This window comes from Delphinus delphis, chromosome 11 (assembly GCF_949987515.2).
Source record: "Delphinus delphis chromosome 11, mDelDel1.2, whole genome shotgun sequence".
Taxonomy (NCBI): domain Eukaryota; kingdom Metazoa; phylum Chordata; class Mammalia; order Artiodactyla; family Delphinidae; genus Delphinus; species Delphinus delphis.
The window spans coordinates 4,508,094-4,532,672 of record NC_082693.1 but is presented as its reverse complement, the minus strand read 5'-3'; the positions used below and the strand labels follow the sequence as shown (position 1 = coordinate 4,532,672).

Below are 24,579 nucleotides of genomic sequence, written 5' to 3'. Positions count from 1 at the left end.
TATAATTTTTTCTTGTGATGAGAACTTTTAAGATCTGTTCTCTTAGCAACTTTTAAATATGCAATAGAGTGTGATTAACTAGTCACGCTGCTGTACATTACATCCTCAGGACTTATTTATCTTATAAGGGGAAGTCTGTACCATTTGACCCCCTGCACCCATCTCCCCACCTCCTACTGTTGGCAACCACCAATCTGTTCTCTGTATCCACGAGTTAACTTTTTTTTAGATTCCACATATAAGTGAGATCATACAGTATTTCTTTCTCTGTCTGACTTATTTCACTAAGCACAATGCCCTCAAGGTTTATGTTGTCACAAATGGCAAGAATTCCTTCTTTTTTATGGCTGAATAATATGTGACTAATTTCCCAGCACCATTTATTTAAAAGACTGTCTTTTCTCCATTGAATATTCTTGGCTCCCTTGTTGACTATATATGTGTGGATTTATTTCTGACCTTCAATTCTGTTCCATTGGTCTATATGTCTGGTTTTTATGCTGGTACCATACTTGTTTGATTACTATAACTTTATAATATAGTTTGAAATCAGGAAGTTTAATGCTTCCAGCTTTGTTCTTATTCCTCAGGATCGCTTTGGCTATGAGGGGTCTTTGTGGTTCCAAACAAATTTTAGGATGTTTTTTTTAAATTTCTGCAAGTAAATGTCATTGGAACCTTGATACGGATTGCATTAAATCTGCAGATGGCTTTGGGTAGCATGGACGTTTTAACAATACTCATTCTTCTGATCCATGAACATGAGCTATCTTTCCATTTATTTGTATCTTCTTAGTATCTTTCATCAGTGTCTTATAGTTTTCAGTGTACAGATGTTTCACCTCCTTGGTTGAATTTATTCCTTAGTTTATTGTTTTTAATGCTATTGTAATTGAGATTGTTTATTTCTTTTTCAGATAATTCACTGTTAGTATATTGAAACGCCGCTGAGTTTTGTATGTTGATTTTGAATCCTACAACTTTGCTGAATTTATTGATTAGATCTAACAGGTTTTTGGTGAAATCTTTAGGATTTTCTATATATAAATTTATGCCATCAGCACATAGACAATTTTATGTCTTCCTTTCTGATTTGCCTGCCTTTTATTTCTTTTTCTTGCATGATTGCTCTGGCTAAGACTTCTAGTACTATGTTGAGTAGGAGTGGTGAGAGTGGGCACCCTTGTCTTGTTCCCGATCTTAGAGGAAATTCTTTCAACCTTTGACCATTGAGTATGATGTTAACTGTGGGCTTGTCACATATGGCTTTCCTTATGCTGAGGTATGTTCCTTCCATATCCAGTTTGTTGAGAGTTTTTGTCATGAATGGATGTTGAATTTTGTCAAGTGCTTTTTTGGCATCTCTTGAGTCGATTGTACGATTTTTATCTTTCGTTCTCTTAAGGTGGTGTATCACACTGATTGATTTCTATACGTTGAACCGTCTTTATAACCCAGGCATGAATCCCACTTGATCATGGTGCACGATCCATTCAGTGGTGCTGTTGAATTTAGTTTGCTAGTATTTTGTTGAGAATTTTTGCATCTGTGTTCATCAGGGATATGAGGACACAGTTGCTTAAGTATTAGATGACAGAGGTCTGTCCTTCCCCATTGGGGAAGTTGGTGAAACAAGTGGATATCACTTAAGTTTGTTTAAAGGAGGCCTCTGGAAGAGGAAGCTTGTCACTTTGCCTAGATCTTTTTGCCCTTCAGTTACATGTGGGCAGAAGAGCCTGGAGCCTTTGCTGGCCCCTCTCCACGAGGATCTGGTGCCAGGCACTCACTTCTCATAGGAGTCGATTCCCCGTGGAGCATGCCCATCTCTCTGCCCTTCTTCCTCTGCTCTCCGCCCTTCCCCATAGCAATGGTGAGGATGCGTCTGCGTTTGTGTACAATATCACTTTTCACTTTCATACTCAGTGTTCCATCTGACCCTTGTCCCATGGGACAGGTGGGAAACAGTTCTGTGTCCACCCTAATGCCCCTAGCTCTTAGCTCTTTACTCTCAAAGCCCCTGTTTTCCCTTCGATCATGACGTTCCATCTGCTTTGGAGACTTGGCAGGGGAGGATTGGAACTAAGGGGAACTGGGAGCACGTATTTAATAGAAAACACACAAAACATTATCATTCATGCTGAGTCGAGAGAGCTGACTTAGGTTGGGTTCCCTGGAAGCAGACCCCGAGAGAGGGCTGACCAGGCAAGTGGTTTATTAAGGAGGTGCTCCAGGAAGACCTAGTAAAGGAGTGGAACACAGGACAGGAGAGGGGAGGAAGCCAGAGTGTGATGTGGGGCAGAGTTCCAGCTTCAGCCTGGCCTGACAAAAGTGTAAATCCCAGCTCAGAGTCTTCCCCACTGAGGCAGGGAAGAATGGGCTTCCCTTCTTCTGCACCAGGCAGGTATTGGCCAAGGGCTGTTTAGGGGTGACTGGAAAACTTCAGACACTTCCGGCTCTGTCCATGAGACAAAGCAACTCCAGAAGCCCAAGGATGTGCCTTCTAAGAGTCACAGGCGCAGGGAGCTAGAACAAAAGCGGGGACGGTGGAGGGGGTGGGTAGTGCACAAATATTGGAGGGGATGTGGGTGGGGCATCCATAGTGTCGCCTTGGTAACTGTATCCGTAACTGTGTCCAGCTGTACCACTTTGCAGCTTCCTCATCTGTCAAACAGGGATCGTGTTAATTTTACTTGCCCATATCATAGAATGATTGTGAAAACAAAATAAAATGAGAACAGGGGGCCCAGAACCATGTTGACAATAATCAAGACATTTTACAAAGCCAGGTGCCATTATGGAATCATTCTCTTCCAGGCCCAGAGGATATATTAGCTCTTGGTCATCGCTCGTCTGTCAGACATCAGCACTGACAGTCCTGGGAAAGAGCTTGTTCTGTTGGGAAGAAAGGAGGCACTTTTTTAATGTTGATAAATTTTGCAGCAGTGTCTTTAATATATACCAGCCGCCTTGAAATACATCTGATTAACCACCAGATCTCACGCTGAGCCTGTGTTTGGCTTTGATGTACTCATCCGCAAGGACATATTGGAAAGCTAATCATGATAGGACTTAGCGCTTATAAAACGCCTTTTATCTTCAAAGTGGTTTACAACCACTAATTATGAGACGAATTGGTGTGAACAGCAGCCGTGTCGTGGAGACCTCCAAACCATTATCAAGGCCTTTAACGTATCTTATAATATAGCAAGAGAAGTGTGAATGGTGCCGCTGCGTATTAGTTGGAAGAGTTATTTTATAGAGGTAGAGACAGCTGTTCCCTGTCTCCCTTGAGGCCAGACAAGGAAATTGGACCTAATTCGAGGAAAAAGGAGGCAGAACATAGTGGTTGCGTAAGCCGCAGCAGGCAGAGTGGTGAGCTGCCCTCTCAAAGGTGCTTCTGGACAGCTGCCCCTTTAAATGGGCTGGTGGGGCATGTGGCCCCACCATATATGTGGGGCCACATGTGTGTCCTAGGATACAATTCAATTCTAACACTAACACAGACCCCACAGGGTAAAGGCTCAGTCCCACAAGACTGTCCCCATTCAGATGACAGCTGCAGGTCCCAAGTTGTTACCCTGTTGTGCTCCACCCTGCAGACCTGCAAGCCCTGTACTCGCCCAGCCTCAAAACCAAAAAAAGAGCCTGGAGACAGCAACAGAGACATCAGTGGTTTATTGAATAGCGGATTTTACATGTCGGAAGCAAAAGGGTCCTGGAGTGACACCCCGCCATGCACGGCAGACAGCAGGCAGGACCTGGCAGCGGTGTTGACTCCCAGGGCAAGAGGAAGGTTACCAGTTATAGACGGGATTGCCATAGGTTGGCCCATCAGTTGGTTACCAGGAAAACCAGCAGAGGGACACACCCCTCACCACCCCTTTGATCAACTATCATAGTGGAGACGTTCTGATCTAAAGATGAGAACAGTCACTAGCTGGGGCTAGGGGCAAGTACTAGGCATTTATTGATTAGGCTGTATGATTAAGAGGGAAGGTCAGTCATGTGAGTAGGTGTGGGTGCAGCAGGGACTGGTCGAGCAGGGGATGTACAGAGAGCAAGAGAGCAGCCACCTTGGGGGGCCTCATCATACACCCCCATAAGTCTGACCGACTAGCTGTAAATTCTGAGTTTCCCACCACCGCTCCTCAGGTTCAAAAACTCTCTAGCGCACGGAACTCAGGAAGGTGCCTTACTTATTATTACCATTTGTTATAAAGGATACAACTGGGGACCAGCCAGAAGGAAGAAATGCCCAAGGCAAGGGAAGATAGGGTATGGCATGGGTGTGGCAACCCCTAGATCTTCCACGGGTTCACCAACCCGGAAGCTCCCCAAGCCCCATCCTTTGGGGCTTCTTATGTAGGGAGAATCGATTAAATCATTGGCCATGGGTGATTAACTCAAGCTCCGGCCTCTCTCTCCTTCCTGGAGGTTGGCGGTGGGGCTGAAAGTTCCAACCTACTGTGGAAAAAAATGTCACCATTTCAGTAAACAACAGTGTGGAGACCATCAAGCTATCGGCCACTGCAGCCACCCCCAGCCGTGCACCCTGAGGTGATGCAGGATGGTGAAAAACAAGATACTGGCCCTAGATATTTACGATGCATATGAAAGGAATAATTTCAATGAGCCCAGACTCTTGCATCTTCCCAAACATAGAAAAGTCCTAAAGTCATTAACTTGAGATGTCTGTTTTTTGTGATTAGCAGTAATCTTTTGATCTTCGACTACAAGTTTTATTTTTCAGCAAAAACTCCTATGTGTCCTGCCTCCTTCCTTTCCTCTTTGGGACAGAGCGATCTGAGAGGCTGCCTTCCCGTGCTAGGGCCCTCAACAGTGTCCTCAAACAAAACATAATTGTGAACTTTTAGGCCGTGCATTTTTTTCAGTCGCCACTTCTAATCACACGGTTGGTTCCTCTGGCCACCAGCCCCCATTCCTGAAACCCACCCAGCGTCACTCCTTAGCATGAACTCAGGTGTAGTTGAAAAGGGGCTCATTGTAAATGACAAAAGGCCCTTCTTTCATTCAGGAAATTCTTAGGGTTTTAGGAACTCTGCACCAGGAACAAAGACCAGATAGATATTTTTCCTTGTACCACCAATACGTTCCCTTCTCAGCCCTCACTCTCAGTGGCCAGTTAGGAAGCCAGCACACACTCACTGAACACCTGCTCCACGCAAAGTACCAGGCTGAGAATTTGTTCATTTAAATGATCAAATATCAATTTCACACTTACTAAGATTTACTGATAGGACTTCTGCTTTTGCAGAAGAAATAAGACATATCACGTGCACTTGAAAATCTAGCCAACTGGATCAAGCCGGGTGTTCTAATGCATAAAGCATGAAAGAGTAAGTACTCAGAGGGACAGAGGCCAAAGCAGTCCAGACCAGGGAGTCAGGGAAGACTTCTTGGAGGAGGCGGACTTAGAGTTGGGCCCTGAAGGCACATACAAGGCTGAGAGTTGGCGCAGACTGTGGAGTGTTCTTACAGGGAGGGAGGGCTAACTGAAAACTGCCCTTCATTGAGTCCTAGAAAACAAACGCAGCCCCAGTATGCCTCTGGTCTTCTCATGTACTCTCAGCGGTGGTAAGTTCGAGTCCCAGCTCTTCTTGATGACCCTGGACAGGTCACGTAACCTCTCGGAGACTGAGATGTTCATTACTAAAAGAGGGAAAAGACAGCCAGTCCTGACAGCTTCACAGGATCACTATGGAAATGGGATGATACAAGTGAAAGTTCTTTTTCAACTGTGAAATATAATTAGCATCATTATGAGTTTATATGTCTTTCATTATTTTATCACCTCCCAAGGAGTCATCTCACTATCAGAATTTCGAACTAAAAAGAATAATACTGAAAATGCCCTAGAAATTATTGTAAGAGCTCACACTTACCAACTGCTTTCTGTGTGCCAGGCATCGTTTCCAAGTGTTTTACCTGTTTATACGTTGCCCGGTCCTCACAGGACGTAGGTACTGTCACCTGCTTTTTTACAGATGGGGCGATTGAGGGTTAGGGCCTGTGTGGATGGCATGTGGGTGGCCCAGAGCCTCTCCTTCCCCCACGTCCTATGTACCAGATGCTTTTGGTGGCCTGCCCTCATCACGGTGGGAGGACTGACCATTTCCTTGTCCTGTGGCCACTTCCAGCTGCTGGCCTCTGTCCCTTTGCCTGGGGGCTTTCTCCAAAGCCATCACCCGTGGCCCACTGGAGCACTGGGGGTTAACACCCTCAGGGGCAGCCTCCCCATGACTGAGGGGTTGACATACAAGTAGCCTGACCCTTTCCCCTGGGGTTGGATCCCTGAGACCTGTGATCTACCCTCGAGTTCCTGGGAGGCCCCAAGCCCCAGCAGCTGCTCGCCCGTTGTTGGCTGGAGAAGGTGCCTCTCACAGGCTGCTTCCCTTCCCACTCCCCGGTCAGTGTTTCCCGCGTCCCTTCCAAACAAGCCACTTTCACCCAAATCCCTGTCTCAGTGTCTTCTAAGACACCACCGATTAGAAGCTGAATTGTGTCCCTGAAAGGTATGTTGAAGCCTTAACCCCCAGGACCTCGGAATGTGACCAGATTTGGAAGTAGGGTGATTATGAATGTAATTAGTCAAGTTGAGATGAGGTCATTGAGTGGGCCCTTAATCCATACGACTGGTGATAAGACAGGAGGAGGATGGGGGCAGACACGGGAGGGGAGAGGCCACGTGATGAAGGAGGCAGAGCTCACAGGAGAGATGCGGCCGAAAGCCGAGGACTCCAGGGTGGCCGCCACCTCCAGACGCTGGGAAGAGGCAATCAGGATCCTCCCTGGAGTCTCAGGGAGCACAGCCTGCTCTGAGACATCTGGATTTTGGACTTCTAGCCCCAGAAGTGTGAGAGACTAAGTTTCTGTTGTGGAAGCCACCCAGCGTTTGGTCCTCTGTTGCAGCGGCCCTAGGAGACTAACCCACCTCCTGTCTGAGACCTTGATTCTTCCTTAACTTGTTCCCTCCCAGGGGTCCGGTAAGACCTGTGAGCATCTCACGTCCTTTGCTGGTGCAGCTCCCTTTCAGATCCTTTGCTCAGCAACCCTCCTGTGTCCTCACAGCTCGACACGACTGGCCCGTCCACCTCTCTTTGACACAGCCAACGCGGAGTTAGTGGTGGACATGTGTGGCGCTGCCACGTAGAGGATATTCCTCCATTGGAGCCTGGGTAATTCATGGGATTTGAATGAATCCTGAAGATGCTTTGGGGCTCTTGACTTCCTAACTGTCTGCTGCAGGAGAGATTCAAGGGAGATCAGGGTGACTTTCAAGTCGGTCTCGGGCGTGGTGTGCCGCAAGGTATCAGCCATTCTCCAGCTCCGTGGAGCCCAGAGTGACGGGGAAGGGAGCTTAGGGCCTTCAGAAGGGATATTGGCTTGGTCCGTGAACGTTCTGATTACAGCAGTTACTAAGCTGTGAATTACTTTGGAGGTCTGGGAAATGTTCCTGGAAATATCTGAGGGCTGGATAATTTCCATCTGTGTATAAAGACTTTCATGGAACCATTCTGGAGGGAGAGTGGCAGTTTCCCGGCTCTGATAGAGACAGGCAGATAAAAGTGGGCTCTTTTTTCCCTTTGTGATGGTGATGGCCTTTGCCCTTTGCCTCTGGAACGCATCACACCCTTTTCCCTTTTATGGGTGTACTGTCTGGAGGCCAAAAAACATCTTGGAGACAGAAAGCTGTGTCCAGCCGGGGCCCAGGACATCACAGGGCTTCATCCAAGTGTGAGGCAGCCAAGCCCATCACAGGGCTTCCATTTTATTTTGAAATGAAAGTAGAAGCACCTCTGTTGTTTTGTCTTCCCTTCTACTTGGAAACCCCACAGATGCTGTGGGAAGATTGCAGGTCAAAGCCAGAGGAGAAAGGAGGCGAACTCATAAAGGGAAATTGTCTGCAGGAGGGACTCTGCCCTGCTCCCTTACTTCCCAAGTTCATTTAGCTCCCTACACTAAGGGACTGAGCATTTTCACAGGGAAATTACTTAATTTTCAGCCATTTCCGGCTTGCCAGAGTTGACGGTAAGAGGAAGAAACAGGATCCTGGGAATAAACACAGTAGGCAGGCCTAGATTTGCAAGTCCCGGGGAATATGAGAAGGGTCTGGCTGACCTATTCTTTTTTTAAAAAAATAGATCTAGTCAACTATTGACATTACAATAAACCACACATATTTAAAACGTATAATTTGATGTTTTGATATATATTTGTATCTACATGTATGTACGTTTGAGTATGTGTGTCTATCGGTATGTATATGTATATCTCCATGAAACCATCACCACAATTAAGATTTTGAACATATCCACACCCCCAAAAGTTTGCTCTTGCCCATTTGTCATCCCTCCTTTTCACCCTTCCCCACCCTCCCTTATCTCTTTCCTGTCACTGTAGGCGAGTCTTCATTGTTTATAATTTTATAGAAGTAGAATCAAATAGGATGCACTCTTTTAGTCCAGCTTCTTTCACTCACATGATTATTTTGAGATTCATACGGTTTCTTGCTTGGATCAACAGTCCCTTCCTTTCAAAGCTGAATAGCATCCCTTTGTGTGTTTGTACCGCAATCTTACCAGTTCACCTGCTGATGAATATTTGGGCTGGTTTTGGCTACTACAAATAAAGCTTCTGTGAACCTTCATGGACCAGTCTTTGTATGGACGTATGCTTTAATTCTCTTAGGTAAGTAATATTGAGGAGTGTCATGGCTGTATCAGATGGTAGAAGTTTGTTTGACTTTTCAAGTAATATTGAGGAGTGTCATGCCTGTATCAGATGGTAGAAGTTTGTCTGACTTTTCTAGGAGACCACAAAGTGTCTTCCAAAGGGATTGTACGTTTGTGTACATTCCCACCAGCGACATATGAGTGTTCCATCCCGTCACCCCACATCCTTGCCAAGACTTGGTCAATCTTTTTCATTTCAGACATTCTAACAAGTGTGTAGTGGCATTTCATTTTGGTTTTAAATTTCATTTCCCTGATGACTAATAATGATGAACATTTTCATGTGGTTATTTGATATCCATATGTCTTATTTGGTGAAGCGCCTGTTCAAATGTTTGTCCATTTAAAAACAACTGAGTTGTTGATTTTCTTTTAAAATTTTTAAAATAGACATAGTGTTGTTCAGGCTATCTATTTCTTCTTGAGTGAGCTTTGATATTTACTGTGATATTTCGAGGAATTTGTCCATCTCATCTAAATTGTCAAATTTATTGGCATAAAGTAGTTCATAATATTCCCTTATTATCCTTTTAAATGTCTGTAGAATTTGTAATGATGTCATCTTAAATTCCTTATACTATAATATGTATCTTCTCTCTTTATTGATCTTCTTAAAGGCCTAGCTTTTAGTTTTGTTTGTTTTCTCCACTGTTTTTCTCTATGGTTTTCTGTTTCATTGATTTCTGTTCTGATTGTTATTATTTCTTCTCCTTACTTTGGGTTTAATTTACTCTTCTTTTTCTAGTTTCTAGAGGTAGAAGATGAGGCCATTGGCCTGAGACCTTTCTTCCTTTCTAATATATTTGTTTAGGGCTATAAATTTTTTCCTGAGCACTGCTTTAGCAATATCCTACAAACTTTGAAATATTGTACTTCTATTTTCAATTAGTTCAAATTATTCTTAAATTCCATTTTCATTTCTCCTTTGAGCCGTGGGTTTCTAGAAGTATGTTACATAGTTTCCACATTTGGAGATTTTCCAGAGGTCTTTCTGTTATTGGTTCTAACATAATTCCATTGTGGTCAGAGTACATACTTTGTATGACTAAATCCTTTTAAATTTATTGGAACTTGTTTTGTGGACCAGAATATGGACTGTCTTGGTAAATGTTCCATGTGCACTTGAAAGTGTGTTCAGGATTTTTTGGGTGGATTGTTCTATAAATGTCAAGTAGGTCAAAATAGTTGACAGTTTTGTTCAAGTCTTCTGTATCCTTACTGATTTCTGTCTTCTTGTTTTATTAATTATTGATAGAGGGATAATGAAATCTGAATGTGACTGTGGATTTGTCTAGTTCTCCTTGAAGTTCTATCAGTTTTTGTTTTATGCATTTGCTTTTTGCACCTGTTGTTAGGCACATATGTGTTTAGATTGTTTTATCCTATTGATGAATCGCCCTCTTTATCATTATGAAATGACTTTATCTCCATTAATATTCTTTGTTCTATGGAATCTACTTTGCCTGATATTAATATGCAGCTTCCCCTTGACTAGTGTTAACATGCTATATATTTTTTCAATCTTTTACTTCTAACCTATTTGTGTCTTTTTTTTAATATAAATTTATTTATTTATTTATTTACTTTTGGCTGCGTTGGGTCTTCGTTGCTGCGCACGGGCTTTCTCTAGTTGCAGCGAGTGGGGGCTGCTCTTTGTTGTGGTTCACGGGCTTCTCATTGCGGTGGCTTCTCTTTTTGTAGAGCACGGGCTCTAGGTGCGCGGGCTTCAGTAGTTGTGGCTCGCGAGCTCTAGAGTGCAGGCTCAGTAGTGTGGTGCAGGGAGCAAAATTTAAGAAGCTAGTCACTCTCAGATACACAGCTTCGAGAGTGGAATCCTCTACTTGAACCTTAAGAAGACGTTCTCAAGAGTGGGGGTACAGGGTCAGGACCTGAGACCCAACGCCTCTTAATCTGATACTTTAGGGGCCTCCCTCCACTCACCCTAGTCCCAGCCCTGCTGGTCACTATCCTTCATTGCCTGATATCCAGCATCTGGAAAACCATTAAAATAATAATAATAAATAAATAAATAAATAAATAAATAAATATATAAAATCTGGATTTCGGGTTATTTCAACTGGGAGGATAAATCCAGTCCCTGTTATTCCATCTTTTCTGGAAACAGAAGTCTGGACTTACTCTTTATGAGATGAAAATCCCATATAAAGAGCTTCCTGACTGAAATACCAATGCTTTCAGGTATCCCTGCAAAGAATCTACGAAAGAGCTGTCTTCCTTCATTCAACAGGGAGTCAATGAGCACTGACTTTATACCACCTTTGGGCTGATACCTGGGGTTAAAATCAAATAAGAGGAGGTGCCTCTCTCCTAGTGCTCATAGCCGACCTCTTTAGAAATGTGAGATTGCCTCTTTCATGCCATGCATCGCCTGTGACATGGGCCAGGGAAGCTGGGAGCCAGAGAAAGTCAGACCTAGAACGGAGACATCAGGTTTACTAATTCCCAGGCCCAGAATGGCTTTGGGGCTCGCTTAAGCTCACACGGCTGGTCAGTAGTAGTGGATTGCCATGCACTCTATTTTGAGGGCTATAGAGGAGGAACCCAACCCCAAAGACCTTCCTCCACTGCCGGTCACCATGACTGAAATCCACCATTAGAGGGCGAGGAAATGGGAAAATGTATATAGAGACCATGGTGTGGCGTCTGCCTCCAAGTAAACACTCCAGAAATGGAAGCTGATCTACCAGCGTCTGTGTTCCTGCCGTTGATGTAGATCGGGAGGAATTCTCTGGCCACCGCCTTTCAAGCTGGAAATGTCTGTTTTCCTTTCCCTCTTCTTCTCTGCTCTCTTTGATGGGCTGGCTGATCTGTTAATGATCAGGGCACATTTCCCCTTGTTCCGAGCTTGTGCTGATGAAGAGAGAAACGGGCACTGGTGAGCGGTCCTCTGCTTCCCTCCCATCCCCTCTCATCCTTTTCCAGCCTTCCTCCATCCAGCCTTCCTCCATCCCTACCATGCCCACTCCTCTCTCTCATCTTCCACCTTCAGGTTCTGAAACGACTCGAAGAAATTGACAGATCTGAATGGCCACGCCCGACAGGAGAGTGGTCTCCAGACCCCGGGGACCTGGCTGGGGGCACCAGGGGAGCGGGGCCCGCCTGGGCTCCCTGGACGACCTGCCACGTGAGGGGACCCAGGAGCTGGCACCGGCACAGCTGACCATGCTGAGGAAGGCACAGGAGTTCTTCCAGACCTGTGATGCCGAGGGCAAGGGCTTCATCACCAGGAGGGATATGCAGGTAAGAGGGTCCCGGGTTGCACCTGCCCACCTGGAATGCCACCTGGAATGCATGGGTCTCCCTTTCTTGGGCTGGGGCCTGCCCCACGGGAGGTGACGTCTTTATTTTTTTATAAATTTATTTATTTTTGGCTGTGTTGGGTCTTCGTTTCTGTGTGAGGGCTTTCTCCAGTTGCGGAGAGCAGGGGCCACTCTTCATCGCGTTGCGTGGGCCTCTCACTGTCACAGCCTCTCCCGTTGCGGAGCACAGGCTCCAGACACACAGGCTCAGTAGTTGTGGCTCACGGGCTTAGTTGCTCCGCGGCATGTGGGATCTTCCCAGACCAGGGCTCGAACCCGTGTCCCCTGCATTGGCAGGCAGATTCTCAACCACTGTGCCACCCAGGAAGCCCCGAGGTGACGTCTTTAACAGAAAAGGTGCCGTCAACTCTCCTGGAAGGAGGCATCGGCCTAAACTCTCCTGGGAGCTAGATCTCCTGGGTTCATTCTTTTTCTGGCCTTCACTTGGTGTCAGTCTCGGGGGCTATTTTCTCTGAGTCAGTAACTCCCCAGAATTGTGGAAAATGGTGGCAGCAATATAAGAAACTTAAGTGAGACACAGAGAAGAACCTTCTGGAACAAAGGTGGAAAGGCACTGACTTGTTGCTTTACAACACAGCTCTGAGCTGTGCACAAGCCACTCCCACAAGGTGCCATGACTCTCAGTCAGCTCTGTCACGGTGTCACCGAACCAAACTTGGATCTGTTCGCCCATGCACAGTAAAGCCCATCTACTGACCCCAGATTGCGGTGAAAGAAAGGACAGTGTTTACTGCAGGTGCCAAAGAAGGAGTCTGGGGCAGCTAGTGCTCAAAACACCCAAACTCCTTCAGACTTCCCTGGCGGTTCAGTGGTTAAGACTTCACCTTCCAATGCAGGGGGTGCAGGTTTGATCCCTGGTCAGGGAGCTAAGGTCCCACATGCCTCAGGGCCAAGAAACCAAAACATAAGGCAGAAGCAACATTGTGACAAATTCAATAAAGACTTCAAAAATGGTCCACAGTAAAAAAAAAAACAAAAACACCTGAACTCCTCAATGGTTTTCAGCAAATCATTTTTAAAGGCCAGGTGAGAGAGGGGAGTCCCGGGGTATGTGATCAGCTCGTGCACAGTTCTCTGGTTGGTGGTGGTCCCAGGGCGGTGTCACAGGGGTTCACACGATCAATCCTTAGGCTCCAGGAGGCCTGGGGGCTATGTGCTCGTGGTCATCAAGTAGCTAATGTCTTCCGTTTGGTGGTGGTTTTAGCATCTGGAAAACAACTCAGGAAATGTACATCAGATACTATTATCCAGGCCCTCCAGAGAGGAGCTAAAGCAGAGGGTATGGGGAAGCGTCTGTCCCGCGAAGGCCCCGTAAGGTCCTGCTTGGTTACAGCAGCGCTAGCAGCCACAGGCAGTGTGGAAACAGCAGAGCGTGACCTGTTCCCAAACAGCTTTACTTACCTACACTGAAGTGTACATTGTATGTCATTTTCATGTGTCACCAAACATTATTCTCCTTTTGATACTGTTTTCAACCATTTAAAAATGGAAAAGCGATTCTTAGCTCTCTGGCTGTGCAAAAACAGGCACTGGGTCCCATTTACAGGGCGGGGTGTGGTTTGCCCACCCCTGGTCTGGTGCCTTCCCAGTGTCTTCCTTAAGTCTCTCATGCTGCAGTCATGATTTCACCCCGAGAATAAAGGAAGCGCGGGCTGCACTGGAGCTCTGACAGCCTCTCTCCACACCGCCCTCCCATCACTCGTACGTCAGGGGCATTTTGGGGAGGGACACACAGCTGCACAAAGCGGGGGAAGACTCGCGATGGGCAGGTTTTCTTTTCTTTTTTTTTTTTTTTGCGGTACGCGGGCCTCTCACTGTTGTGGCCTCTCCCGTTGCGGAGCACAGGCTCCGGACGCGCAGGCTCAGCGGCCATGGCTCACGGGCCCAGCCGCTCCGCGGCATGTGGGATCTTCCCGGGCCGGGGCACAAACCCGTGTCCCCTGCATCGGCAGGCGGACTCTCAACCACTGCGCCACCAGTGAAGCCCAGGTTTCCTTAAGGCTGGTTTTTCAGAGTACGCTGAAGTTGGGCCATGAAATGCAGACCCTCGTTCGTATCCGTCCCGCCTCCACTCGCTGTGTGAGCCTCGTGGCCCGGAGGCCTGTGACCTGGATGGAGCACCGCAGGCCTTTCTCCCACCAGCCCACGGGGTGGAATATTCTGGCTTCTCCCAGACTCTCCCCCGTCCAGTAGGTGCTTCAGGATTTGAGGGGAAAGACCTGGGAACAGTGGTACCTTAGCCCACAAGAGAGCCTGGGCCTCTCTGGTTTTCAGCAATTGACACCTGGTAAATTTCTGCCACTGATACTCATCCCCAAAGCCTCACCCCACCTAGAAGTCCAGCCTAGGTGTGTCTTGAGAAAACCTTGACAGCCCCAGCCTGGGAATTCATAGTTGTCCTTCACAGGCCTGTGGCCATGGTGCTTGTAGGAGTGGTTTTAATGGCATGTTTCATTTGTGCTTCTCCTTCTAGAAAGAAAGAAAAGGGAATTCTCTTTTATTGAGGGTCAACCGTGGGTCACATGCACAGTGCAACTCAGCACTCTCACTGAATATACCCCCATTAACCTGCGCCAAAGCCCTCTCTTTAATGAAGGCCGGGATAAACCGTAAAGTGTCAATTGTTGAAGAAATCATTTGCGTTGGGCCCGGCATGAAGTCAGAAGCATCAGATCCCAGAGACGCCACAGCAGCCTTGCTCCCTCCGGCCTCACCCCTGGTCCAGACAGCAGGAGGAGGGCGGGGCCTCCCACCAGCCAGTCTGCTGTGTCCGTGGCATTCAGCTCTGCCGGCTGCGGTTTCCTGAACTTCCTGCGTGCCTGTGGACGGCGAAGCATTTGAAAAGTTCAGCTCTTCTAGCTGAGAGAATGATATCACAAGAGAACAAAACATGTCATCGAAGGGCCGCCTCTCTGCCGCTTTCACGGTCACGTCTGGAGGAGGATGGGCTGGAAGAAGATTTGGGAAGAAAGTCACCCTCTTGTTGTCCACCCTGGGTTCCCTGTGAGGTCCACGCGCCCTTGGTTCTCCTGGCAGGACTGAGGACATCTACCTACTGCTGTCACCCCTGCACGTACCGCGGCAGCTGGTGGCTGGCCCCTGGGTCCTGGTCACCACCCCCTTTCTCACCCTCGGCTCCCAGCACGGCCTCTCGGGACCTGGAGAAGAGCTCACAGCACGCACGCACACCCAGATCCAGATACAGGGAAAGGCCTGTTAAGGCGGAGAGTGGCTGGGTCGGGCTGGGGAGCCTGGGCAGGAGGGGCCGGCGGGCGAGGGGAGCTGGCACAAAACCGCACACAGTTGCCATCCTTTGGGGGGGGAGGGGCGAGGCTGCTCCCCTCGTGCCCCCATTCTTCTTTCTCCTGAGTAACGGAAGAACTCCACCTGCAGGGGTTGAGACAGGCTCCCAGCCATCCGAGAGGTGGGGAAACCCAGGCATCTGAGAGGTGATCGGAGAGCAGCAGCCGTGAGCAAACAGACACCCTGACAGAGCAGGACCACAGACGGAAAGGAGCAGGTCCCCCGGCTGAGGCCAGGATGCAAGCCGCCCAGAGCTCGGGTTGTGCACGAGCAGGCCCTGCTACGGGACGTTGGATGGATGATACTGACCTGTGAGCGCAGAGTTTAGGCAGGAGTTGGAGGGTCTTCAACTCCACCCGTGGCCCCCCAGACCTCACTCCCTCCTCCACAATAAACCCCTCTGTGTGTCCCATGGAGATCATTCCAGGCAGAACTGGGGTGAAGATTGCTTTGCAGGGAGGGGTCCCCTAGAGAACCACAGTCGTGAGCCGGAGGGTCCCTAGTGAGAGGCAGAGGGACACAGGAGGACCAGGCTGGAGAGGGCATGAAGGGACCCCTCCAGTCGGGAGAGGGAGATGGGGACAGGTCGGGCAGGAGATCTCTGAAGACACCAGCAGCCTCCTAAACCCTGTTCCTCTGATTTCTTAGAGGAGTGTAATGGTTATTACCAACGCCAAGTACCCACCCTGCAACACTGCCTGGAATTCCTGGATTAGCCAAACCGTGAAGAACCATCTAGGAGTTGGCCAGCCAGCCAAACCTGGCTCGCTCGCTGTTTCTGTGAGTGCCGTGTAATTGGAACGCAGCCGGGCTCTTTCCTTCTCATACCATCCACGGCGGATTCCAAGTTACAGCACGGACTTGGGAAGCTGTGACAAAGGGCTGCAAAGCCTCAAATACGCACGGCCTGGCCTTTACAGGGGCTGCTAGTTGACGCCTGATTTAGGTGAACAAAGAGACTCTTAAGGAATTTTGTGGTACGTTGCCCTGAGTTTTAATCCTGAATCTGCCACTTACTAGCCGTGTGCATTTGTGTAAGTCTCTTAAGCGCTCTAAGCTGTAGCCCCTCATCTGTGAATTATTTATAACTAACTCCCAGCGTTAGAAGAGACTCAGGCGCGTGTGTACCCGCAGAGCACTTAGCCCCGAGCTGGGACCTGGAAATCTCTCCATAAGCGCTCCCTGTGTGTGTGTGTGTGTGTGTGTGTGTGTGTGTGTGTGTGTGTGTGTGTGTGTGTGCGCATGCGCCATGGGGGTGGGGGGACTTATACCCCGAGTCTTATCACAATTCCTAGTGTCCTCCACTCTGTGATGTTTCCAAATCGTGGTAAAATACACGTAACAGAATTAATTCCCCATCTGAACCATTTTTAAGTGACTATTTCAGTGCCTTTCAATACATTCACATTGTTGTGTAACCCTCACCAGAACTCTCCTTATTTTGCAAAATAGAAGCTCTGTCCCCATTAAACACTGACCATCCCCCAGGACCACCTCCTACTTTCTGTCTCTATGGATATAACTCCTCTGGGGACCCCGTCTAAGTAGAATCAGACAGTATCCGTCCTTTGGTGACTGCCTTATTTCACTTAGCAAAATGTCTTCAAGATTCCACATGGTGGCACATGTCAGAATTTCCTCTCTTTTTAGGGCTGGATAAGATTCCATTTTATCTATTTACCACATTTTGTTTATCCATTTGGCCGTCGATGGGCACTTGGGTTGGTTCACACCCTAGGGTGTGAATCACGTTGCTGTGGAGAGGGACGTACAAATGCTCCTGGAGTCCCTGCTTTCAGTTCTTCGGGGTATAGACCCCGAAGTGGGGTTGCTGGGTCATATGGCAATTCTATTTTTAATATTTTGAGGGATCCCACACTGTTTCCGCAGCGGCTGCACTGTCGTACTGGGAGGTCAAGTGCAAGTCATCTGTCTGCCTCAGAGATCAAGAAGGGGCACTTCTGCTGGAGAGGGTCCCTTCTGTTCGTCTCTAGTTGGTGCTGCTCTTGTTTGTGTCCAGTCTGTGTGAGCGAGGCCAGTTTGGCTTCTTAGAGGACATTTGGCCATGTCTAGGGACATTCTTGATTGGAATGACTGGAGAGGGAGATGCTACGGGCGTCTACTAAGTGATGTCCGGGGATGCTGCTAAGTGTCCCGTAAAGCACGGGACAGCTCCTCCCCCACCTCCCTCTCCAACAAAGAATTCATCCCGGGATGTCAATAGCACGGAGGTTGAGACTCCCGTCTGCACCCAGCCGTCAGCCTGAACCAAGCACATCAAGGCACCAGGCAGAATCAAGGGAGATCCCGCCTCTGGACCTCACAGTCCCATCCTGAAGATGTCTGGTGCTTCTGGGCTCTACCGCAGGGAAGAGAGTGGTTGGTGCTGGGAGAAGGGTCTGAACAGGAGGCTTTGGGAGCCTGGAAAGAGGGAGAGATTAATCTGGCTGTAAAGGTGGATCTCCTGGTTTTCTCTTTAATGAGCATTTCCCTCAGATGCATGTGAAGCTGTGCAACCCTTGGCTTTAAGCTGCACGAGGCATGTTGCGGGCTGGTGACCAGGAAGGTAGAGGGTCCAGCTGGGCTGTAGCGGGAGACAGCGTTTTCCCCTGGCTCTGGGAGCCTGCGCCCTCAGCATGGCTCCTGCAGGACTGCTTCCTGTTCCATGCCCCAGTTTGTAAGACCTCGCCGAGCACCCCTGGGTGGGGGACGGGGGCTGGTCAGGATCTAGAGTGGATGGGGTCTAGACCAGTGCTCCGTGGACAGGAGCTCAGGACCGCCTGCTATCACTCGTAGTCACTCGTTTATTGATTCACTTGTTCAACAAGTATCTAAATACCACCTGGTTGTCAGCATTGGGCTAGATCCTGGGGCCATGACAGTGAACAAAAGTGAACGGGGTCCCTCTTCCCAGAGCTTCCAGGCCACTGAAGGAGCAGACATTCATCCACTAATCGCGTCCATCAGTATGTAAAGTACAAAGTGAGGTGAGACTTATGAACGAAAGAAATGTGTTTGGGGGCGCGTCTGGATCGCTGGTCCAAGCCGGGGCTGCAGAGCCTTCCTGAGGAAGTGATGCAGGAATTCAGAGTTCAGAGGAAGCAGGAATTTAGAGTGAACAGGAAGGCGGTGGAGGGAGGCCACGGTTGGAGGGAGCGTGGAATCGTGAAGAGCCACTGGTTGGGCCGTGGACAGAGTGAGGGGGGCGAGCCTGCCTTCTCCCTGACCCCCTCCCCCCCCACCTGCTCTTCCAGGCGGGAGTGGGAGACAGGATCCACCCGTGAAGCAGGATTCTGGAAGGCTGGCACGGGTGCTGCTGGCCGGGCAGACTTTTGGTGGCAGGGGTGGGATAGCAATGAGAGAAAGGAATTAAGGATGCATGGACGCACGGAGAGCCCTTAGCTGACAGCGGAAGCCCCGAAGGGGAAACTGCTTCTTTATCCCAGCCTGGCCTCCACTGTGACTTTAGGGAAATCTCAGAGCTTCATGGGCTGTCAGCACCATGGAATGAATCGTCGCGTCCCTCTCCACCCGGCTTGGCTCCTTTAGTTAAAAATGTAGACAGCGCTAGGTACCCAGGGAACAAGAGCAGAATAAGTTGGTTTTACATGGCTCTGCAGGCCCAGAGAAGAAAGATAAATAAGAGGTAATTATGGTTATGAAGACTAAAGGATTTTTCGGGTAGGGCCAATAAAGAGAGGTTGAGGCATCAGGCATGTGCAGTTTGCAGAGAAGGCTGGAGAAGCCCTCGGTACTACGTTGGCAGGACGTGAAGAGGGAGGATGACTTGGAGAATGTCATACTGCCCTCCCCAGCTTCAGTGACAGCAAGGGGAGGAAGCTGGTTTGAGACAGAGACAAGGAATGGGATTAGAGCATGGGAAGGACTTGGGGTCAGAAGTGTTGTTGGGTTCAGGGATGGCGCCTGAGGCGGGGTGTGACCTAGCTTTTCCTGGGTGATGCTAACAAGAGTACGGGTGCCCACGTGTGGGTATTTTGGGCAAGAGGCAAGTTGAGGGGCCCACTGACTCTGCAATTCCTTTCAGCCCCTTTCTGGGTCCAGCACAGTGTGAGAGACCACATTTTAGAGATCACATTCAGGCAGAGGGTAGGGAGGGGGCAGGATTATCCCAAGGAAAGGACTGGAATCTTGGGTTTTCACCCTGCCTCCAATGTGATGCCTTTAGCGTCAGATGGAGCTAATGAACTTCCTGCTTGCGAACTTGACCCCATCCTCACCCTGCATTCTCTGCCTGTGGCTTTGACACAGCTGGTTTATGGATTGTTGACAAGACAGAGATTCTGCTGTTTGCTCAGCAGACGCACTTCTGGAATCCTTGCACACACTCTCACTTACCTTCCTTTTTAAAAACCTCATTCCTGTGTAATTCAGTGACTCTAAAGGGCTCCCACATCATCCTGTCTCCCCACGTTGTAATGCATCATCGTCTCTCTTAATGCAAGTACCTGCCAAATTAATCGTTATGGCTTCTCAGCTAGAAGGGTGCCTGAGGGTCAAACCGAGTGTCTCGCAAGTTACGTTATGGGCTTTCCCACCTGCCAGCTCTTTTTGACTGTTCAGATGGGCGTGTACCTTCCTTCCTGTGGCCCCGTGGTCCTTGTCTCCAGCTGTCAGTCACTTCCACAGCGGCAATTTTGTGCAGTCGTCCCTCGGGGAGCTGGGAGGATGGGGGAGGGTCAGCTGGGCTGTAATGAACTCCCTTGGGGAGTCTTCATTGGGAGGTTTTGATTATTAGGGTAGAAGAGGGTACTTGCTTCAACGATGCAAATTAACGTTGGCCTGGGGCCGCCGGTGCCTCAGACAGAGGCCAGAGGGAAGCAGCCACAGCTCAGCCACTTTGCTCCTCAGCCATCAGCGTCTGCCCTTCTCTCCCTGCGTGGTCTGGGGCAGCCCAGCACTCAGGTCCAGTGACCTCACACCCCATCTTGGCCAGCTCCCTTTTACAACACAAATACTCTTTTTTTTTTTTTTAAGTTTTTTTTTTTTTTTTTGATGTGGACCTTTTTTAAAGTCTTTATTGAATTTGTTACAATATTGCTTCTCTTTTACGTTTTGGTCTTTTGGCCGCGAGGCATGTGGGATCTTAGCTCCCCAACCAGGGATCGAACCCGCACCCCCTGCATTGGAAGGCGAAGGCTTAACCACTGAACCGCCCGGGAAGTCCCACACAAATACTGTCATCCATACCTTAAGGCGGTGGCAGTTCGTGTCTTTTCAGGAGGTAGTTGAGGGCCAGCAGGGAGTAGGAGTGGGGGGCAGGCTGCTATGGTGGGTGCGTGTCACCCAGTGGCCTTGTCCAGCTCCCCTTCAGAGCTAAAGGACCATAGTGTGTGTCCACAGAAACTGCAGCCCTGGGACATGAGTGGCCTCCATCAGGGAAGGCTTCTGAGAGTGTGACCCACACCTGCATGGCAACAGGGGGACAGAGGGAGGGGCTTGGGCAGAGCAGGTGAAACCAGAGTGAAACCTGGCTGTGCCGTTCACTCACTGAGTGACCTTGGTGGGTCAGCGGCCTTGGTGGGGACCTTCTGCTCCCCCCTTTCTTTCTCTACCTCCCTCATACGTTTTACTGAATGCCTTCCCTGTGCCGGGTACTGTGCAATATTCTTTACATTCATTATCCCATCATCCCACTGGACCACACCGTGTCATGCAGGTATTATCCTAAACGGGATTCAGTCCCATGCAGTTCTGGTCCTTTACGGCTGTGAGCAGTGCCAGTTTTGAAATCAGACCTGGATTTGATCCCGGCCGTGTCACTTAATGGCATGGACAGGTCATTTAACATCATGCTTCATCTGTAAAAGGGGGATAGTAATGCCCACTTCAAAGAATTGTCGTGAGAATTAAATGCAAACATATATGTAATAAATTATATATAAATATAGTAATAAATGTACACATATTTACTTATCAATCATCCCGCAAGTTGCCTACCACGTGAGTAGGCAACCAAGAGATGGTGGATGTCCTGATATTCAGAGGAGGAGAAGGGTGGTGAGGTTTCAGAGTCTGGCTTCCGGCTTTTGTCGGCGGGGCGGAAGGCGCTGCCCCCCTCGGCAGCCGTCCGTGATGAGCGGCGTTAACCAGCCCGGTCTGGATCGTTTTCAGAGGCTGCATGAGGAGCTGCCCCTCAGCCTGGAGGACCTGGAGGATGTGTTTGATGCCCTGGATGCTGACGGCAATGGCTTTCTGACCCCAGCGGAGTTCACCACTGGATTTAGTAAGTTCTGGTGGACGCTGGGGCCCCAGGGTATGGGTTGGCCTAAAGCCATATAAGGGGCATCCCTGCCCCACCAGCTCCGAGGGTCCATGAAGCACAGGCTTTCCTGCCTCCTGAAGGTTCCAGGCTGCGGGTCACTTGCTCTCTTTTCATGGTCCACCTCCGCTGCTCACACCACTGCCCCCTCGGTGCCCACCGCGCTGTCACTGCGAGGTCCTCTCCTACTGGAAAGTGGCGAGGAATGAGCGGAGAAGCTCTCGCGGGAAGGTCAGCTTAAGAGGGGGCTGAGACGGGATTTCCAACCTGTCCGTTTCTGCCGAGAAAGCAGTGGACAAGAGTGGGAGGCTTGTGCGGCTCGTTTCAACCTGAGTGTGGCTGAGTCCTCCAGGTTGAGGGGCAATAGCTTTCAGAGGAATTTGTAAAGGGTTGGAATAGACCAGTCGTTCTCAAGGTGACCAGGAGGAAAAACAACTGAGAGGCGTGAACAAGATAAAAAAAAAAGAAAAACAAATACACCATCAGATCCAATACTGATCAGATATTGATTACAACAAGTATGGGTCAGATAAATCACCATACATGTGCCTCCTTCAAGGTGCCAGGTATTTGCTTGGAAGTATCTGAGGCCTTTCCTGACCTCCAGGAATTTATCATTGAATTCATACAATTGAATTCACTTACGTTCGTGTAAATGTGAAGCACAGTGATGCTGGCGGCCAGGATGACTAGGTGATAACACAGAGCGTGGGCAGGCAGGCTGCTCAGTGCGACGGGGGAAAGGTCTTGTTTAGAGAAGAAATCAATGAAGAGACGATTCTAAGCCGGCCTTTCAAAGGTTAAGAACCACAAAGGTGCCGTAGTACCCGCCATGCGCTCTGCCCTTCCCAGATTCTAGCATCTCTGGCAGAATCTCATCCAGGTAGCAGAGACATGAGATCCGGAGCACGGCCTCCAAGGAGCTTGGCTACAGGGAGTCTGGCCTCCCCTTTTCTCCTCTCAGCTGAACCTCAGTCGATTCCTGGCAGCTGAGGAAACACAGGTCTTCCTGGGCGAGTGTTGCCTAATCCAGATCTCGTGCCCGTGCGTCCCCCAGGTCACTTCTTCTTCAGCCAGAAGAAGCCGAGTGAGGAAGATGGAGCTGAGCACCTGGCCCAGCTCCAGGAAGAGAAGGTGTATCAGACCAGAGGGTGTGAGGATCTGGGTGACATGGACGGAGATGAGGAAGGCCAGTTCCAGATGCTGATGGACAGGCTTGGAGCCCAAAAGGTTTGGCAAGAGTAAGTGGCGACTGTGGTCTGGGGGATGGAGCCCAGCCTAGGGGCAGCCTCCCCATCTGTTCTGTCCAACCTTAACGCCTGCTAAGCCCTCAGCCAAGCCCTGGGTCCCTGCTTCCAGCTGGGCCACCGGCCCCGTGCAGCCTGCCCTTGGCCATGACCTGTCTGCGTCAGGGTCTAGGGCTCTACCTCTGCTTTTTGCATTATTTTCAGGGAAACGCTCCTATCCCCTGATCTCCCACACGCCTTCCTCAGCCCCTGCCGTCCACAGTCAGTACAGTCTTTGGCTTGGCCTTGCTCCCTGAGGGCTGCCCGCCCATCAGAGGGCTGTGCAAGGGTTGAAACCCTTGAGGGTTTCGGTGCGTCCCGCCGAAGGCTTCCTGTCACCATCAGCTCACCAGCATCTCCACCTCTGCTGGGTCTCTGGGGCCGCAGTGCGTCCCACGTGCTGTGCTCCCGCCAAAGCCACCTTACACGGAAGCGCCTGCGCGTCAGATCCCTGAGGCGAACCAGCCCTGTTCTGGAAGCCGAGGTGGGAGGTGAACCTGTTTCTACCAGCTGATCACTTGGGTGGTCAGTAACTCAGCTGAAAATTTTAGGTGGCTGCCGCTTCAAACCAAACGTCATACCCCCATTTTTTTTTCTTTTTTGCAAAAAGTGTTTTGTAAGAAAGAGACGCATAGATGTAAACCCAGACCTTTGCCATTAATTGAAATGAAGTCAAGTGATGTTGTAGCTAGTGGAAACCAGAGAGTCGCCCGAAAAACATGGAGCAACTTCCGCCCCTTGCCTTTTTGTGTTGGGGTCTCCAGGTCTTGGGTTGGGTGTGTGTTTCATGAGTGAGGGGGGAATGGCCTGATGGTTGGAGCTGATGTGTCTGGAGCTTGGGAAGAAGAAGACTGTGGAGGAGAATGATAAAGGGGAAGCAAGAGAGAGGGGCCTTCACACAGCATGCAGGCCAAGAAAGCATGTGTAGCTCCCGGCGTCTTTTAGGTTGTGGCAGAGTTGAGACAGGCTGGCAGAAGCCTGGGCAAGCCAGAGGGGACACTAGCTCCACTGCTCCAAGGACAAGAGACCAGAGCCCAGTGACCATGCCCACGACCCCGTGAAGGCTCGTCCTGGAGGAGGGGGCAGGAGAGGGCAGTGTGGGTGAGCCAAGGGACTGTCATGAAAGACAGGCATCTCTCTGCCCACCCATCACTTCTGGACCGCCACCCTCCTGCAGGGCTCTCAAATCAGAGTTCACCAGAGGTTTCTCTGAGGACGTCAGACAAAGGCCCGCGCAGGGCCGAGCCAACACGAGAGCTCCTGGAGAAGAGAAGGCTCTGGGGAAGGTTCCAAGAGTGGTCGATAAAAACCCACAAACAGGAGATGGTGCCCGGCCACTGTCATCCTCCTTGAAGTTAAACAAGAAGGAAGTGGGCTTTTGCTGCAGCGTGAGGGAAAACGGTCCAGACTGTAGGACCCCAGATGAGGAAACAGAGGAGGCTGGAAAACTTCAGAGGTCTTTAAAGATCTCAGCGACCACGATGGTTTGCGTACTGTTCTGGAAGCAGGGAGATGGATGGACTGACCACCCGGAACCCTCTCTCACCCTGCACCCCTGTATCCTTCCAAGAAAGCGGCCTTGGCTTTGTCCAGAAGTGGTGGACAGAGCGCCTGGG

The 24,579-nt window shown here is 49.5% G+C and overlaps 1 protein-coding gene across 1 annotated transcript in view; it reads left to right on the top strand.

Moving 5' to 3' along the window:
• Nucleotides 1–24,579, top strand: part of CRACR2A (calcium release activated channel regulator 2A) — a 102,204-nt gene that overhangs the window by 20,390 nt on the left and 57,235 nt on the right. The window contains exons 2-4 of the mRNA XM_060024134.1: nt 11,764–12,014; nt 21,530–21,641; nt 22,735–22,918. Of these exons, the coding sequence (XP_059880117.1) occupies nt 11,799–12,014; nt 21,530–21,641; nt 22,735–22,918 (512 nt within the window). The 5' untranslated portion in view covers nt 11,764–11,798. The remainder of the gene's footprint in view (nt 1–11,763; nt 12,015–21,529; nt 21,642–22,734; nt 22,919–24,579) is intronic.